Source organism: Symphodus melops (assembly GCF_947650265.1).
Source record: "Symphodus melops genome assembly, chromosome: 18".
Classification (NCBI taxonomy): Eukaryota; Metazoa; Chordata; class Actinopteri; order Labriformes; family Labridae; genus Symphodus; species Symphodus melops.
The window spans coordinates 8,434,107-8,454,654 of NC_136708.1; the positions used below are offsets into that span (position 1 = coordinate 8,434,107).

A 20,548-nucleotide genomic window follows, 5' to 3' on the forward strand; every position below is an offset into this window, starting at 1 on the left:
TAAGTAAGTGTCCTTGAATTAACACAATTGGTCTATTCATGAGACCCGATGTGCCCTTTCTGGATTCAATTGAATGTGGGCAATAAAGACAACTGGGGGAAACATTTGACTTTAGGAACACATGTTTTACACATTTGATTTACCTGCAACGTTCATTTATAGAGAAAAGTTGACCATGTTCCTGCCTAAAATCCTCTCTGCATTAAACAAATATAAAGCACTGACCCTTGTACTTAGTGATAGAATATTAGGCCTTTTTCTGCTTATAATCAATGTGTTTACTGCAATAAAGTTTCATCACCCGGTCCAAAGCAAAGGTTTGATATTTACAGTTTGAATGATGTTCGCTTACATTTATGTTATACCAGTTATTTTATCATGTTTTATTCCAGGTTTGTGTGTGTTAATAAAATTGTCATACTTTTCAGTAAGGTGTTTGTGTGAAGAGGGCTTGCAGAAGTGAGTGCACATTCCAACATGTGTTTTTGGCCCTTTAAACTGAATCACTCACCAAATCAAACATAGGTTTAGTTTAAGGCCCTGAACAGTTAATTACTCACCCACTTTTATAGGTTCAGTGGGCCTTGATAGTTAATCACTTAAATGGTTTGTTGCTTAAAAGGAATTGGTTACTAGACTAGATGTCTGCTTGTGATAAGAAACAGGCAGGATGTGTCTTCCCCTATAGAAGGACAAAGGATTCGGGAATATGATGCACCAATGAGAGAAGCGGAACCAAACATCAGGAGGCGCATAATTTGGAAAGATGTCCCAATCAGAGGAAGGAAACCGCACATTCTCAAATGCATAATTTGGTTAGATATTCTCTGTCTAATGTATAAAAGGGTTCAGGGAAAAGATAGTCGGGGCTCAGACTTCACGAACTGACCAGGTATCTGTCTGTCGTCAGGGACACGTAGTGTTGAACCCAGAGACTCTGTAACTTGTATTCTTGATTCATCGGGTTAATAAACTCTGTTAACCTGAAAGAGAGGAGTCAGATTTCTATTAACAACATTTAGGAAAAGGATTAAATAGCAACTTTTATCCTTCATTAGCATGCAATGTTTAAAAAAACAAAAGAAGAATAAATAGTTGATTTAGAATGCACTATTTATTGTATCACACATATTAACATTCAAAAGTAGCGTGTTTGTGTCCCTTGACTGTTCTGGATATTCATCATTGGTTTAGAAAGACAAAAACTTATAATATTAAGGTTTTACTTGCATTTTACCTGTTAAAAAAATACTTTGGAACCTCTGACTTCTGAATTTAGAGAGTCGTGAACTGATTTTGCTGGGCAGATGGAGTAGATGAGTGTAGAATATAGCCAGGGAGAGTTCAGCTCAGTGAGTGGGAATACAAGCCACAAATATCTCGAAGCAGCCTCTCCTGGTACAGGGTTTAACGTTTTCCATGTGAAATCTTTTACTGTAAAACCTGAAGCTATAAGTAGGCGTTTGTACTGTGTGCTGACCCTGGGAGGGCTCATGAATCCTTGGGCTGTTGGTATATACTGTACATATCTGCAGTCTCCGTTTGATTGTTAAGTTACATGCAACAATATCTTTTTTGGGGGAAAAATCTAACTTTTTTGTTGTCTTCGAAAAAAGTCTCAATTGCACCCGAGCACCACTGAATGATTCATGTTTGTTTCAAAAGAAAGTGAAAGAAGCAACCCACAAAATGCACATAATAGATTGTTAATCATCTAAAAAATTAAATGATTGCACTGTTCCCGTGCTAGAATATTTAACGTTGGCCCATAACCACAAACTATCGTGTTGAGAATAACAGACACAATAAAAGAACATTAAAAAGATAACGTTTAAATGAAAGAGCCAGAGATAGGATAAAAACAACTCGTTTTTTGTCTAGGCAAAGTGCTTTTGTAAATGGCTGAGTTGGAACGCTTTTTGAATTCAGGTGAAGATTTCTATGGTTCTGTGTGTGGAATACGGGAGAATTTCTTGTGCTTGCATTGATGTCTATGTTCCCTAGATCATCTCCTTAATAGAAGCTAATGTGAGGTAATTTCAGTGTCAATCACAGAAGTGAATCTGTAATCTAATACACACTAGCACACACACACACACTTCTCATGTGTATAATGTACCTCTGATACACGGTATATGTTCTCTTTCTTTGGCTAATGCAAAATCCCACAGGCAGGATGTACCCAAGTGAGAAAGATCTGCTAAATTAAAGATCATTTGGCCTGCCGAGGGACTTGATTAAGTCTTGTGTTGCTGAAACTAAGCCTACAAATCCATTTGCACAGATCAGAGCAGTGTGTGCTCATGCTTCCATGTGTTTGTACCAATGCAGATAAAACCGACTTAGATATGTTGCATGATTTCTCCCCCCCACACACACTCTCTCGATTGGCAATGGTTCTGTTTGAACAAATTTTCACAAGTTGATGGAATTCCAATAGACCCTATATGAAATACATAATGTATGTATTCAGGCTTTTTGACCTTTGCATTCTGTTCTGCATCATGACATTTCATTTCAACATGTATAGACTTTTTATTGACACTTCCTGTTGTCCCGCTTAGGTAATGAGCCGGTAGGAATTGACTTCCCTCTGAGATTATGTTGCAAGCTTGACATTCTGTTATTTGTTTTCAGCACGATGTGTTCCTTAAATATTCTGCTACAAGTAGCAAGCCAAGGAAATGTAGGCGTTTGTATTTTTATTTTGCCAGAGTCGTGTTTTGGATGGACTGAAAACTTGCCTCCTTGGACTTACACTTGATGTACAAAAACTAGCAGAGGGTGTTTATGAGCACTTATTTACTATGGCTTTCAAACCATCTTGCTATATGTTATGGCAAAGATACATGCCGAGGAGTAAAAAAAAAAAAGCATCCACTCTTTTTCTCACATATTTAGCCTCTCTCTGTTTTCCGCAGTGACTAAAAACACACCTCAAAGAAACAGAAACAAAGGACATCAATTTATCTTTGTCTTTTCCAGACCAATATGACGATGATGATCTGAAGGTGAAGACCCAAAGACCAAGATCAGCTGACCAGCCAGGTGTGTTTCAGGCACAAACAGGTGAGTATTGTGAGTGTGAATATGGCAGCGTGTGCCAGTGTGTTAACGTCTGAGTGTTTGTGTGTGTGTATGTGCTGCCCTTGGCCAGGAATGCAAGCTGCCAACTTGACTTTGTTTTTTTTAGGCTTAATATTTAACTCAAGGAAGAATAAAGAAGAATTTCTACACATTTGCCATTGCAGAGCCACAGGGCAGCTGCTTCGTTTGTCCATAGCAATGTTTAAATATGTAAAAGTATGACTCCGAGTGTGCTTGACTTAAAAATCTTACATAATTAAACAGCTAGGAAATGAAAGATTTAATTATTCATGACATAATACATGAGTACATTAAGAAAATCATATTTATATGCAGATGACTTTGATTTATACATATATTGTATACATATAGCTGCTTTATCCAAACAAGAATAGGTCAAATAGTCATACACACTGTCTGTATTCACCGAGTGTGGAGGAAGGAGTCCCTGTACTGGGAGGGAAACCCCTGGCTGTGTCTTGTCCTTCCCTGTTCTCCCCCCTTCCTCACTTCTCCCCCATTCTTCGCTTCCCGAAGGCATGTGTGACGAGCTTAAGCCCTGACTCACCGCATGTTAATGAAGATGTAATGCGATTAACGGACATGCAATTAATTTGATTTCCTTCTATGCCATGTGATGATGCCTCCATCAAAGGACACGGCACTCATACAGAATTTAGAGGAAGAGAAGTAGAATGACTTTACTATTAGTCCTCATTTAAGAGCGCTACTCAGTGGGGAAGAATGGGACAGTGTCAAAAAAAAAAAAAATCGCACCAAAACACCCACTCTTTGGGTACTGACAGATAAAGATAACACTCAGGTTAATATAATAGTTAACTGCACCGTTTTATGTACAGTTAGATCATATCTGCCAACATAGGTTATTGGAATAATGCTTTAAATATACTTCTCTAAAGGAACTTATCTTCTAAATATTTGATGGGGACTATTTCACACTCAGTCTTAAATCAATGAATGACACACAAATCCCATATATTCCATAAGTACAAAGAGTGTTAGAATATTATTTGTTCGTGATACAATTGCATCACCGTCAGAGCCAAATCAAAATCATTAACTGCAAAACTTTTGACGTCCGAAAAAATATGGGTATCCTGTCTCATACAAATCTTAAGGTTTTTTTTAGGCATAGAATCTCAATGATTCAGTGGTTGGAAGGGGGAAAAAAGGTCCTCTAACTGCACAACCAAGCTCTTTCATCATCTGTCAGACAAGCCAGCACTTTTCCCTCGACACTCATATAGATTATGATTTTGCCTGTCTTTTTTCATTGCAGTGAATTTGTATTGGTGTCACAGTCATTCTCGGGAGCTTTCATTTTATTTATTTGCGTAAATAAAGAGCAGAGACGCACAAATATTTGCTACAACAGGAATCAATAAAGCAAACATGTTTTGATTTTTTTGTATCCTTGTGGGGGAGTGTAGCTTAAATAAGTCAGTCATCCTTAACCTTTGAAAAAAAAGCGTCACATAAGAATGGTGCCAAAGTAAGTTAACTTTTAAGACTTCCAAGTTAAACAGATATCACATTTTTTGAGACAGCTATCACCATCAATCCTCTGGCAGTGAAAGTTACACTCGTGAATGGATTGGTTCCTTATGACAAGCATTGATTTATTTTGCGTCCAGTCACATGACACATTTATTTCATTGACAGAGTATAACATGTGGTTGGTTTTGTTTGCTTGAAACAGCAGAGCAGAAAAGTGCGTGCACTTGCTACCATACATATTGAAGTTCAGCTTCATCTTTGTTTACTCCCACTAGAAATATAAAAAAAAGGAAACTAGTACACTTCTTTCCTTCTGTGGCGAGTTGCATAGGCTTTTAGGACTAAAACAGAATAATTAGACTTTAAGAGATACATAAATAGCTGAACAACACAAATGCAGACATCATAGTGAAATACAAATAAAGCCTACCTTACCTTACAACTGAAGGAGACTATAATAAGGACAAACAGTAAAACAGTATTATAAGAGAAACACAATCAATGCTCATAGACTTGCTTCAGTTTCAGTCTCTGTTTCCCTTATGTCTTAAAAACATTGAACTCTTGTGAGTTTTTTTGTTTTGTTTTAAATTTGTGTTCTTCAGGTGTATTCCTCTTACTGAGAATAGTGACTGTGCAAGTGTAGTTCTGCGTTGTATTGCTCTTCAGTTTCCACCCGATGTAGTCCTTATTCTGATTTCAGTGTCTGTTTTACCAGCTGTCAGACTGTAGTGAGGTAAAAAGTTTACAAAAGTGAATGTATCATATTTCTTAAGAGCGAGGCAAGAGTGCTTTCTAACAGATTTTCGATCCATTCCTTTCCATACCGATGTATACTGTAATGAACTGATGGTTGAACTCATTATGTCCATCTCTGTGTTGCTCTTCAGGTGACCCAGCGGCAGAGGAGTGGTCGCAGTGGAGTGTGTGTTCTCTGACATGTGGCCAAGGTTGGCAAGTGAGGACACGATCGTGTGTTTCTTCTCCCTATGGGACCCTGTGCAGTGGAGCCCTGCGGGAGACGCGCATGTGCAACAACACCGCTTCCTGTCCAGGTGATCCAGGGATCATTGGCTCAGGTATGTTAACTGAACATCCCACTGACTTTTAAAAAATAAAATGTTTTAACGTTGCCATTTAGTAAAACTTAGCTGCACTTGGATACAGAATGTTCAAGAAAATGGGGTCAGTGACATCTTCCTGAACAGGCGTTTTAAAGCCTGATATGGTGGTCGCCACGTTGGAAATGCTATCTATACCCATCTTGTAATCAGTTTGCGAAACAAGAGAAGAGCTGGGAGTGTGGCGGGCAATAAGTCTCCTTGCAAACTAAAACAATGCACAGTATATGTAACTCTTAGCTCTCGTAACATGAGTTATAAACCTGTGCAGTTATAACAATAAAGAAATTAGGTGTTTAAACCATTCTTTTTTTTGTTTTTTAAACTAAACTTTGTAAAATGTTTGTGTGGTAAACAGTATGTATTTAATGCTTCTAATGGAGAGTCCCCTACTGTTGCAACCGGCCTTAAGTGGACACTCAAGGAACTGCAGTTGTGTTACAATATACAATATCATTGACTTCAACACCAGAAGCAGATGTTTGATAATATCTCAGATATGTTACAGCGGGGTGTTGTCTCCAGAATGCCTGCCTCCCAGAAGTTTAGGATAAACAACCCAGTCATGATTATAAAGTTGAACAAGGCTAAGCAATTGAATATGTCAAACAAATGCCATGCAGTTTGCGTTGTGGATTGAAAAAAATAAAAACATAAAATGTGACAAATGCAGCTTTAAATCACAGGCGTTCTGCTTAACACCTCTCTCACCCATGCAGCATTTACTTGTCTATTTACAATGTGTTAAGAAAGCTGCAAAACTGAAGGAAGTAATGACGGTGTGAAACTCACTTCTGAAGGAGGTGGGCGGTATTCACACACACATACACACACACACACACACACACACACGCACACACACACACACACACACACACACACACACACACACACACACACACACAATTACACAAATAACACTGGGTGTGCTCAGCCAAACCATAATCTATCCTAGGTGGAGCAGGAAAAACATACAGCAGAATATAAATGTCATTTTTGTCACTTTAATTCACACTACTGGCCAGCTGAGAGAGGCAAAGTGAAAAATACAGATAGACAGACATGACACCTGAGCCGATGTCAGCAAGTCTATTAGACATGTCACAGCTCAGAAGTTCATACTTCCTTGCTCCTCTATCTTTAGCTCCTCTATCTTTAGCTCCTCTCTGCTCTTTCAATTTTCTTTCAGTATTTTAATTATTTACTTTGTCTTTTCCAGATCTCATATGGTATCTACTGGTATTTATATATCAATGGATTGGTGTAGGCCATACATAGGACATTTTTGAAGGTACATGGCATCTGTAATTGCATTAAAAAGCTCAGAAAGAACTCCCAGTGCAACAGCCAGGCTTTTGCTTCATATTGGAAAGCCTTTTTAGCAACAGACAAAATCTCAGCTTCAGCCAATCAAAAAAAAATTGGCATTATTGCATGGCCAATCAGTGCTGATGTATTAGTGCTGCTTCAAAGTGGCAGCAGTTAAATGAGAACAGCACCCATTTTTGTTTCCCACCAACACACAACACAATCACGGCAGATCAAATCACCGAGGGACCTTGTGTGCCGCTCATCCTGAATAATGTGGGCTTTGCTCTTGATTGATTGCTGGCGTGGCGTCTTTCCTGGATGAAATTGTGAAGTGGTGCCTGTCCTCTGATTTGATTGCGATGATTGCAATTGAACGGAAAACCTGAATTTCATTGACTCCCTCTTGCCTGGCCTCTGTCCCTGGCCTATTATTCTGCTAATGCACAGTCCTCAACCTTAGGAAATCAAATCACAGTCTGTCCCCATATTTGATATGTAGCGACTAACTGCTAGCCTCTGTGGGCATATAAGCAGTCTTTGGCCTACTGACCAGATGAGGCAGTACAGCTTTGGTTCACTTTTAGTACCATGAAAGACTCAACATTTGTCACCTCAGGTGAAGTATGGGGCAAGGGGTTTTAAGTTTGGAAAAAAAAGTTTTGAATGTGATGGCAACTATGTAGAGGTTTTCCAATTCCTGTTTGATTCAGGAATCCAAAGCTAACTATTTGTAGTCTAGCAACCAGATTATGATAACAAGAAAGGAATATACTGTTTGAAATATCCATCCTGCGGGCTACTCAGTGGAGTCAAAGGAATCAAGTCTGAGCCAGATATGATATCAGACAGTGTACTCTACCAGCCTCTTTTGCAGTAGAATATGACAAAGAGAGTGACCCTGACTATGCAGCGTTTGGGGACTGACAGTTGACTGCCAAAGGAACATGTCAAAGAAAGCTTGCATTGTCGCTTCACTGCAAGAGGGGAGGAAAGCCTGGCCTTTTATTGTGGATGGCAGACAGGGGTATTTCTCTCGGCTAACCTCTCTGCGCTAAATGGTTCCATAAGACAGTGCATCACAGGAAAATGGCACCATTGTCCTCAGTTCACAGCCATTCTAATAAAGATATTGATGGGTTTGAGGACAGAATGTTAAATGGAAAATCAGTGCTCATAAGTTCTCTTGGGAGAGATAACTGAAAGGGAAAGTGGGGCCACTACTTTCTAAATGTCAAAGTGTATAGTCATTAGGATTTAGCTGCTAAATCTAGAGCCTAATTATTGGACAGAGCTTACCAATGGTAACTTAATAGATACTGGTGGAGGAACTTCTATAGCACAGGGAGTTTTATTTCCCTATAGGTTCTTTTAAAAAGGAGCTCCAGGGTTCCCCAAGCAAACTGCCATCTAGGTTTCAACTAAATTCTAAAGACATGGGAATTTTAGAGTTTAAAAGAGGTCATTCCTTCCATCTATTTGCATTAATAAACATTATCTTAACCCATCAGTCACAGATGATTGTATTAAGACCTTTACATATTTTATACCATGTGGTCTGCCCTTTTGCCACTGGTGTATAAAGGTGAAATAGAAATGAAATTACACCCTCTCAGAGCATTAAAAGGTAATTAAAAAGGTATTGTAATACCTTAAGATAGTTGAAGCACCGGATGTTAGTGTTCAACTTGCTGGAAGTCAAGCGCAACCAATCTCAAATTATCTGTGCTGAAAGGCCAACTCTCTAAGTTGTACTTTCAAGATGTGAAGTACTATCCTTTTGGGATGTAAAAAAAACATTAAGCTCTGGTCACCAAGGTCGAAATTTGAGTATACCTCCAAAAGTCTCTTTTAATGTTGGAAAGTTCCTGCAGTTTGAACAAATCTATAAAGGCAGCCTCTCTTTTAAAATATACTCGTCATGATTGGCTAAGCATACTTTTTCACAGAACAGGACAATGGTTTATTAAGTAGGTTCTTAAAATAAAGCTTTAACAACGAACATCATGGTTTTATATTTGTGGGGAATGTATTGTTCTTGTGTGTATGAACAAATATGTTGTGTTTTTTTGTCTTTGCATCTTCGTGATAAAATAAGCGTCATTAGTAAGAGTTCTCTGTTAAATTGTCACATAATTGCTCGACTCTATTTGCATTTTCCTGAGTTTGAGTTTTGAAAGTTTGTGTTACATGAGCATATGTCACTGTGTACATTTGCACCACATGCACATGTTCACAAATCAGTTAGAAGTCAGTCAGTGTTTACTCATGCAAGCAACCACCAACCTAAAGTCAATGAAATAAAGTACGGAAAAAAATCAAGGGAAGCCAGAGGAACATTTCTCCTTCCCTGTCAGTGCATATGCTAATCTTGTTTTTATGCAAATGTGTCGACGCGATTTGTATGTCTAAGTGCCTCATTTTCCATTCAGTGTCGATATTAATATCCTCAGCTGCTCCTTTGATGGAATATTGGTAGCTGTGTTATGTTCCGTTTATTATTTCATTCCCCCCCCAGGCTCTTCTGATGTTTCCTGATGGAGTTCTGGAGGGGTTGTAGGGGCACTCCAGGGATTACCTCAAAATGGGATCAAGTCAAATTCAAGTGGGCTGGGAGGGCGGGAGTGGTTGCACATACATTAGTGAAATGAATTAGATGAAGTATACGTTTCTATTTCATTCATTTTCTTATTATTATTGCCATTTTCTGGGTAGAGTCTGGGTTGATATTTGTTGTTCGATGAAGTCCTAGGGATTAAAAAAACAAACCCAACCAAACAAAGAGCAGTACATTGAAGCCAATACACAGAAAGTAGGACAGCAGTAGTTTTAGCTTTCAATACAACAATGTAATATTAATGTGTGCATCTAAAAACTATGCATATGGTACTAATATAACAGAAGCCACAGGTGTTGCCTGTAGCCTTTACTCTTAAATGAAATGCTCTGAAAAGAAAAAGAACCATTTTCCATCCAATCCATTTTTATTAAAAAAAAATGTTGAGTGTACATGTTTTCCTGCTTGTAGTCACAAGCTTCTCTTTTTAAACTTGCTGCTCAAAACATATACCAGACGTGCCAACTTTCTGATTTATCTGATAGATCTTTTATCTGAAGTTTTTTTTTTTTTTTTTTTAAACCAACATCCTTCATTCCGTTTCATTTTATCTTACTCAAACTTGCAAATATTGCGCTCAAACAAGCATAAGGGAACACACATTTTCACAGTTTCTCCCAAAACATCCTGAGCTGACAAGTATGCGTAGTCTGCATACTTAATTTCTAAGCAATGTTTGCCAGAATCTTCTATTCAGATTCTTTTCATATATATGTTAGTACTCAAGATGAGGGTATGGAAGTGGGTGTGTTATGAGTGCGAGTGTGGGTGGATATGTCTCTGGGCGCATCTCTGTGCATGCTTTTATGTGTCTGCTCAAGTTACGGAACATCAAAGAAAAGTAGCTTGGACATAAAGCCAATGAAGTGAAAACAGAAATTTTTTTCTCTCTGTTTTATCATGGCCAAAACTCTTAAATTGAGGTGGTACAGATAATCAATGTTAAGTAATAGTGTGGCTCCTGACAAAGCAAACTAGGCAGTAATTGGTCCAGCAAATTAACTTTTTTCTCTTTTGGAATATATGCTAAAATATATCAGGCCTTCATGGCCCAAAGCGTGCAGAGTGAAGTAGTACCCGTATATTTCTGTTCTACTTATCGACTGCTCATTTACCATAGATTCAGTGACATTTAAAACATGCAGTGGAACAATGGTGCATGATGAATACAGCGTGTCTGGGTCAGTGCGTAGTCAAACGCTGCAACACCACACTTTCAGTAACCATTCAAGCGAGAGACTCGGGGTGCATGCGGGGACTCAGTCATGAAGTGATGGCAGACCAACACACTTAAACATACACATATAGTATGAGATAATCTAGCCATGCTGTGCTGTCATAAATTTAAATTGTTTTTAATGATGGTACTTCTCAGATTTTGTACTACACACATTTCAATATCAGCAGCTAGAAAGTGTTGACGTGTACCTAATGTTGTAAGCCTTAGTAAATCTCCACATTGATTTAAATGCATGCATAAGTCATGCAGCCTATCCTTTGTGTGTCACATAACCATATTCCCTGTGGTGCTTTGTGTGCTCTATGCTACGAGTGCTAATGTGCACAATGTTGAATACAGAAAGATAAGCATGAAAATTTCATTTTGTTTTAATGGAGATTACTTGCATTGCATCAGAATGGTGGGCCAGAATAAAGTGATATGCCTTCTTTTTTATGTAAAACATCTTTCCCCTAATCTGCTAAAGCAGAATTTCTGGAGTTCATGAACTTGATTTGGTGACCGGGTCATTGACAGATCTGTCACACGAGGTTTGATCAGCACTGATCTGCTCATTATTTCATTCTTCATGCTACTTTGCTGCTGTAAACATGTTCTTTTTCACCTCCCCCTGTGACTGCAACTCAAGTGGAACAAAAGCTCCCGTTAATGTGCACAGTTAGACTAAAAGATGTGCTGTAATATGTTAATGCCGCAACTGCTGTCATGATAGACAATGAAGCTTTTCTTTATACCTCTAGGTTAGCGTTGTGTTGTTTCCAATGTTTGGTGTTATACAATAATCATCTAAGTATCCGAGGACGTTTTTGTAATGTCCTTTTCTTATGAACAGATTTGTATGTCTGCTTTAACTTGCATCCATCTCTTATGGATTTTCTTCTTTGAATGTGTCTCAATCCCAAATCTGCTTCCAGCTTGATTTTAAAGACAAATTAATTGGTTTCTGTACAGTCAGACTTCAGACACACCTAAACAGAGTTAGAAAGACAGAGATTTGATTTGAATGAATTGGTATTGACTTACAAGCAATCCTGTACAAAAAAAACAACTAAAGTAAGGCTTCCTGAATTATATTTATCCTTTCTCTGCTTTTCATTGTATACAGTTCTGGAGTAGGGGGGGAAGCTTTTGCAATTTGGGCAGAAATACCCATAAGAAACTGGCTGGCCCCACATTTTCATTTCAATACTATTATGAATGTGAGTGCAGCTTCATGTAGATGTAGAGCTACTAGCTCTACTACTGTAAAATGTATTCATGCAGTAAAAACCTCAACAAGTTTGAATGAAAAGTTCTCATGAGGAAATATCAACCTCGTAGTTTCAAATTTACAAAAGTATAAAAATGAAAAATATCTAAGTTGGTTTTGGTGGTTAGATGATGAACGCTTGGTAAAACTAACGTTACACTGCCAGGGCCCGAAGTCACGAATCCTCCGAAGCACTAAGAGTTGCTCCTAAATTTTCAGAATCATGACATTTTCTAAGAATTTTTCCTCAAAGTGCAGACTAGAGCCTTTTAAAGATTAAAGTTATTGACAAAGTGTCTTAGCCCTTAAAGAGCTCCTAAGGTGTCAAACTGTTAGAAGAAGTGAGGAGGACTTCTAACAGTCTTAAGAGTTTCTGAAGCCAAGGAGAAAATAAAGAAATGTTCTTTAAACACTACATGAAGAGTGTTTTAGACTCACAGTTGGGCAGAACAGACATGTGATTTGTGCAGATATTTCGATCCATCTCTGACTTTTTTCAGTATAAAGTGAGACATGCATGTTGAGTTTCTCTACATGTAGTTACCTCCATAGGTGCATCCAATCACTAATTGAGGCTCTTCACCTGCTGATGTAACGATCAGCAGGTGAAGAGGCAGCTGCACAAGTGGGCGTGTTATTTCAAACATCTTGTTGGCTATATACTTTTAAAGTATAGCTTACAAATTATCACACAGATGTTCATTTCATAGTGTTGACAATCACACAATGTCTGATTAAAACTAGTTTTTTTGGGGGATTAACCAATAACAGCTTCCAGCAACAGGGGTCAACCACACCTCCTCAAAAGGATAAAAAGTCTTTCCCTTGCTCAAAGTGTTTTCTAAGAATGTTCATAAATTACTCTGAAGCTCAGAATCCTTGCTAGGATTTTTAAGCTAAGTTAAGAGATCTCTGAGAGGATTCTCAGAATGTTTGTGAATACGGGCCCAGATGGTTTGACTGAATATGATTTAAACATTTGTTCTTAATTATAGGGCTTGCATTAGATTGCATCACAATTGTGATCTAAATCATATAATCAAGTACCGTAAATTCCGTACTATTGAGCGCACCTGGATATAAGCCGCACCGGCTAAAAATAAGTAAATAAATGTATTTGTACATATATAAGCCGCACTTGATTATAAGCCGCAGGTGTCCACGCTATAACAAGAGCTATTTACACAGACGTAGGCTACCGGTAACATCCGCAAATACTGTAGCGTCCGTACGGACGTTAAAGGACGACGAGAGCGTTCAAATATTAATAACTTTTAATAACCCGGTCACTGTCGGCCGTGACCACGCCGTTTACAGCAGAGAGCAACACATAACTTGCCGTAACAATCCAACTCTCTCCCCCAGCGTTCTCTCATACAGCCACTCGACACGTTCTCGCTGGTGCATTCACTGACTCTCCACATAATCGGAATTATGAACACATTATCAACTACTGACTTTACAACATGAACCGTCACAATACGAAGCCTAGCCGACGGTGTCTGTAACACGGCTGATGAAAAAGATGACCGTAATATATTTCACAAGAAAAAGTCCATCCATTCACTGCCTCAGAATGACTTCATTACTCACTTCCTCAGTCTCTGTTGTCGCTGTCAGTGTCATCTTAACGTGCAGCAGCTCTGTTAGCTTCTTTGACAGCCAGGTCGATCGCCTTTAACTTGAAAGCTGCATCATATGTATTTCTCCGTGTGTTTTCCATCATGAGGGTGCGTGCATGAAGCGCAAAATGACTGATATTAAGATCCGACGTGACGAAGTCAAATGTTTTTGCGGCAGAAGCTCATTGTCCCCCATAAAAAATCCATGCATTAGCCGCACCGGAGTAGAAGCCGCAGTGCTCGAAGTGTGAGAAAAAAGTAGCGGCTTATAGTCCGGAATTTACGGTAGTCCTTCGATATTTGTACAAATGCTATGCTATGGACAAGCTAATTCCTAATGCTAGCTTCATTGTACTTTCAAGTAGGGCTCTGAATGATACATTTGCACAATTGTGATGTATGCCAAAAAGAAGCACATAATGATGTGATCCTTCCATATGTGTACAACATGCTAGTACTACAGCAAGCCAATGCTTGCTTCATTAGTTGGCAAGAAGTGACACTCCTGGCAGTTTCTGTGAAAACCTATTTATTAGCTTGCAACTTTTTTTTCAAAAAAATGTATTTTTGTGTGAACTCACTTAAACACAATCACATTCTAACTTTCTTCATTTGAAAGTGGCTGATGAAACTCACTCTATTAGCTAGAACTCTGAATTTAATCAGTAAACAGTAGCTACACAACAATCAGCAACACAAATGCTAATGAGTGGATACAGTCCCCATTCTTGTTTTACCACTGCCATTATTGCAATATATAGCCACTTAGCACAGCAGTTTAAAAAGCATTGATTGTGTTACTGAATTTAAAGACGTCTCACTATTTAACCAGCTTCCCCATTTCTCTGAACTTTTTCTTTTGCCACCATCTTCTCTCTCTCACTCCTTCAGCCTTCTTCTCCCGCTCCTCTGAGCCTTCCTTCACAGAGTAGACTTAATTATTTATCGCCATGATTTATTTAGCTTTGCTCAACACAGGACCAGCAATCTCCATCTTGCTGTCTCAAACTTTTTTTTCCCCTTCCCTCACCGCCTCTGCCTCCTCGCTTGCTCTGTAGCTTTTTCGCTGCAGCTCTCTAAATCGGCTTCCTCTCTCTGCCTCCCATCTTTTTCAACAAGACTAATCTCCTATGGTGTCTCGCTGAACAAGCCTACATCTTCAAAATACAAAATTCCTTTTCTTGGCGTCTTCTTTTCCTTCAATGTTTTGTTTTAACTACATTTTTTTTGGTTTCTCTCAAATTGCTTTTCTTTTTTTTTTTCTTTTTATGGTAATCTGTTATTTTAAGTCGCTGCTTTAACAAATCCTTCCCTTTTTCTTTTGTTGCACGTTTCTTGTGTTCTTTTACATTTAATATTTGCCACCCCTATACCTTTTCATCTCAGGTCAGACATCACCCTAATGATTTTGGCAATCATATGTGTCCGCAAATGTGTATACCATTTTTAGCAGGGCACAATCTGCTCGTGTCAATGCGCTTAAAAATACAGATCAAGCATCCAGCAAAATCTGACGTTTAATAAGGCAGCAACACGAGAAGTCTCAAGTGACCATCATTATCTGCAAAGTTTTCTCCTATTCAGTCCACACAGTTCGTTTTGATTCATTTCAGCTGCATCTGTTGCTTAAATAGGACGAGACATGCAGTAAAGAGGGAAAGAAGAGAAACATTTTCAATATTTTAAGTGGTGTTTGAAGTGTTTGAAGTCTTCTGATCCTTGGTGCACTCACTGGATGCTCTAATAGTTTCAGAAGCAAACTTATCACATTCATTTCCTCCTCATGACTTGTGCTTTATAACTGCATGTCTTCAAATGTCCATTCCTAACCTCCATTTTCTTTCATGTAGCAACATGTAAGTACAGATTCATTTTCTGTGTATCTTTTCCATTGGAATGGGAATGTTCGCGAGTCTAAAGGTCACCTCTTTCATGTTTTTTTTTTTTAAAGGAATGTGCTAAGTCTCATTTAATCTCTTATGTTTCTCTCATTTTCTAACCCTTCTTGACTGCGATGGGATGCTCCACACCTTTCCTCTCTCCTTCCCTCATCCCTCATGCCCATGTCGTGTGCGTATTTGTGTGCGTGTTTGTAGTGCATGGGCTGTGGGAGGAGTGGTCGCTATGGAGTCTGTGCTCCGTGACCTGTGGGCGGGGCTCCAGGATGCGAACCCGGAAGTGTGTGAACGGAGGAGGGTCCTTGGCTTGTGGAAGGCCCGAGAGCCAGACCAAACTCTGCAACATAGCAGTGTGTCCTGGTTAGTACCATCCCCATTTACATGATACACCCAGTCTCTCTCTCTCTCTCTATCTTTTCTGTCCATTGAAGTCTGGCTCTCTTCCTTTCTTAAAAAAAAAAAAAAAAAAAAACTGGATTGCTGTCAAGGCTCTTAGATTTACTGTACAAACATTTGCATTCATATTTTATGTTCTTCCATTTCAACTCTACAATTCTACCAAGTGTTGCTCTTCATCTGCCTAAATGTGGACCAATGTTGCAATTTAGAGGAGCTGATTACAAAAAATATGGATAAGCTGTAGCCTTAGTCTTCTAATATGGATTAGTGGTCATTTGGTGAATAGAAGTACAAACAGTCAACAGGCTGGTTGCTGCAAAAACACTGCCACTGGCAGTCGCCATTACTAGCAGTCTGAAAAAAACAAAAACAAATGAAAGCATTTCAGCTAAATTTAATTACTTAATTCTCAGATGTTTTTTTTTCTCAAAAGCAGCCTCTGTCTTACAAAACTTGTTCTCAATTGATTAATTAAATTTATTGTTTTCTCTTCCGACTTAAAAACCGTAAATTGGCAATGGACTTGAGCTTATGTAACACTTTTCTAGTCTTCTGACGTTTCAAAGCAATTTTTCAGGTCCAGATTTCCCTGTACGTCTTGACATTGACATTTTATCGTTTATTGTGAGTTATTTTGACACAGCTTGGCAGGCCACTGATTATTAGAAAAGGAAAAACATTCCCTTCAAGCCTGTACTTTTAGTAAGCAGGTTAGAGTCGTAAACTCTTAAGTCTGCTGAAAACCAGGGTTCAAGCCTTGTCATCGTGAATTTACTAGCATGCTAACTGTTTCACTGATTGATATTCAGGCAGGTAGAATTTTGACTCCTTCGATGAAAACACTTTTTTTTTTATTCAGTTTAGCCACCAAAGAAAAAGACAAAACTCGTTTGGTATGTTCTCAAAAAAACATTAGAAGGAGAACATTGGCCTTTCATCCCAGCCTGCTCCTGTAGTGACAAATAACCAGCCAGCTTATTAATCATACCTGTTATACCCTGTCACCTGCTATCCTGACCAATCAGGAAGGAGCTCTGTAACATGTGCCACAGGTGGAATCAAACTCACAACACCTGGAGGGAAACAAGACTCATGATTTAGAAAGAAAAATATCCTCTTATGAGGTGTAAGTAGAAGTAAGCATTAACTTTGTTGGAATTTACAAATGGCAAATAAATCAAACCAATTACATGAAATAAACTTTGATTACAAGACTGCGACGAATGTGCAGCCTCTCTCCTAGCCTCAATATCACAATTCACAAAGACCAACGTGCTGTTTAAAAAGCTAATCTTGGTCATTTAATCATGTTTGATTCACTGATAAACACTTGTGAAGAATATTAACTGTTTTTTGCGGCTCTTCTGGCTCTGCTGACATTGCATGAATGCAGCATGACTCCCAACCTTTCCTGCCTGCTGATTGCATTACCTCCAACATTAACATCCATCCCTGGTCAGCCATGGAATACATGACCGACATAACACATTTTTTCACTCAGCCATCCTGCAGGACTGGACCATAGCAAAGCCTTTAGGTTGGATTGATACGCTTCATTCTTGGTTGGCTTGGATAAGATTGCAGTGAAGTCCATCGGTGGAGCACTCAAGCTTCTGTCTTAGAGATTACCTGTTAGGCCTATACCATGTCAAGAACAGCTATAAGTCTCTAGTGCTGCCCCGTCTAATTCCAGTGTCGAGGCTACCTCAGGACTTAATTCCAATCTTGCTCTGTCTCTTCAGCTGAGACATCTTTATCAGGCTGCCACTGGAGTGGAATTGGACAATTGAAATAACGTCTCAGAGGAGCCGACCCTGAAGGAAAAGTAGGGCAAATTTTAGCCAGCAATTACTGGAGCCTATCACTTTCTATTTTGAGACGTCAGCTTACCTCCTGATATAAATAACCTACAAGAATCCACTCATCATGCATTGTCCCTGTGCTCTTTGATGTTTGTATTTCAAGTGTTCCTCTATAAAAACCACTTACTTTGAAAGGATTGACATCAGAGGAAGGAACTATCATTTCGCTGGTTTAATTTTGCCACGCTTCCTGCGTTGGCGGAATATATATAGTTTCTGCATAACATTGGACATTAATGGATGTACAGACATTAAAACATCAGGCAGCTTATCACAAAATTGGTTGCTTTTTTTTCTTCCTTTCCTGAATTGATCACAGTCCAAATGAGTGTGTGTGCTTGTATAGTATATAACCACTCACAGGCTGTGCAATTAACACAGGGTAAGAGCTCTTTATTTATCATTGCTAAAAGAAAAATTCCTCCTATTTCCTCTTGGTAAATGATAATTATATTTATGTGAACGTTGTTGGAGCCTTCCTGGACTACAGCCAAACCTCTCTACTGCATTTTCTGCACTTATCATGATTATTTAGATTTTTTTTGTTTTCAGGTTTTCCATAGTAGGGGTTTTATAAAGTTAATATTCAAATAAAACACAATTGCACTCATAGCCAAGGTGGCTGCAAAGTTGTGTCCCAAAAAGGGAGGAATAAGAAGACGTCCTGATCCAAAGTATGGCCCGCGGGGATGTTTTGGCATGCTGTTTTTTGGGTAAGAGTGATGGTAGAAAAGGGTTTTGGGAGAAAAGGGTGGGCTTGTCTTTCAAGGGCCTGAAGGAAATCTGTGTATTTGTGTCTTCATATGCTGGATCTGTTTGTGTATATGTGTGAGAATATAGCACAACAGCTTCAGCGTGCTTTCGGGAGTTCAAAGGCATTGGGCCTTTGAAATGATGAATACCAGCGAAGGCCTTTTGGCACAAACGGCCATGCATGGAAAATAGAGCTTTGATGGATCTGTTCTATTTCTGCATGTGTGTGTGCGTGTGTGTGAGTGCCCGTGTTAGTAATAATACAATTTCAATGTAAACAATATATACTCAGAGCAGACTATACCATTGAGCATTATCTTTAGTGTCTATGTGATATGTTTTGATCCCACTCATTTGCTGTTATTTTTTTCAATGTTTTATCCCTTAACACAGGCTTATTCTTAGCCAACACATCATTTCATTGTATGGGTGGACAGTTAATGCTACAGGTGATAAATAAATAAAAAACAATCAATGCTCAATACGTTTACAAGCTCTGTAAACAGAGCTACAGTAACTTGATTAGGCCATTAAATTGGACGACTGACACCAGTCTACAAGCACTAGGGTGGAATGGATTTATTGAGAGGAGCATGTTCAACTCTTCAGTGGTAGTAGTGATGTGTTCCTTTTGAGCTGGAGTCTAACTTATTACGACAACAATCAGACATACATCCATTTTAAAAGTTTTGTTTTGTGGGGGCCCCGGCGGCCTGGTTCACTCGCTCAATGTGTGGTGGGCTGGTGTTTGAATCTGAACTTTGGAGCCTTTAACTTTTTCTAATATAATGTGCACCTACCTACTCACTCATCAGTGTGATTTGATCCTTTCAGATATTTTATATAAATCAAATGAAAAGAACTGAAAGGCAGCAAATTAAAAATTAGTTCAGAGTCAGCCATATTCAGGTGTTAATAATTTTGTTTTAATACAGGGAATTGAATACATGGTTTTGGCCAAAAAACAGCCTTTTCCCCACTGACATTATATGTTCTGATTGATCAAAACATGCTGTTATGATCAAATGAGACTTTGTTTTCTGCTGGGAAATGTCTTAGGATAATTTGTACTCCCAGATTGCTTCTCATTAACACAACATGCAGTGGTTCCCTGCTACCGATTCAAGATAGGTTGGATCGATAAGACTTTTGTATCGTGTTGGAGAGAGAGAAAGGAAGCTTTGACATCAGGATTTGTTTGATGGCTAACCATAGTTTTTTTCTGATAAAGTTCTGATTAAGTTTTCATTAAACAGACTCTCCAAGTCGATCCTGCCGAAGCAAATCAGTATATGAAGAGGTTGTGACTGATGTAGTTCAGGAAAAAAAAATACGCCAACAAATCAAAGATTGGACACAGGGGTATAAATCAGGTTTAAGTGCCTAAGGAACAGCTTTTAAGTCTGACACAGGCGATGACATGCAGATCACATACAGGCAATGCAGGCAGTTTATAGAATATATTTTGAATCATAGACGACATCAAAGGGTATGATTAATAATCGGATAGATTAGAATTACAATCCGAACGCAGAGAGAGAGAGGAGAAAAAAAGAACAAAGAAGAAGACCAGAGAAGGACTCTATACTGGAAAATTAGTACATTATGGAGGCTTGAAGATGTCCAGAGACACCTGTTAATCTTTTGTAAATATAACAAAATGGAAAATTAATGTAAAGAATTTTTATATTACTAGATTGTAACATACAGTATACTGTATACATTGAAACACACTGATGTGATGCTCTTCCCACCCCGATTTATTCTTACTCTACATTTTTGTTCAATTGGATGTATGCACGAGTTGCAATCAGTGGAAACTGTTCTCAGATGACGCAAGGATCTGGGAAGCCTTCAAATCCATTATGATTACA

General features: G+C 38.7%; 1 protein-coding gene across 11 annotated transcripts in view; it reads left to right on the forward strand.

Annotated features, from left to right (window-relative positions):
* Positions 1 to 20,548, forward strand: part of adgrb2 (adhesion G protein-coupled receptor B2) — a 227,220-nt gene that overhangs the window by 105,512 nt on the left and 101,160 nt on the right. For 8 of the 11 annotated variants that reach the window (XM_079368683.1, XM_079368685.1, XM_079368684.1 and 5 more), the window contains exons 3-5: positions 2,986 to 3,069; positions 5,496 to 5,684; positions 15,859 to 16,020. In XM_079368683.1, the coding sequence (XP_079224809.1) occupies positions 2,986 to 3,069; positions 5,496 to 5,684; positions 15,859 to 16,020 (435 nt within the window). The remainder of the gene's footprint in view (positions 1 to 2,985; positions 3,070 to 5,495; positions 5,685 to 15,858; positions 16,021 to 20,548) is intronic. The other 3 variants (XM_079368682.1, XM_079368690.1, XM_079368681.1) reach the window with 1 other exon arrangement.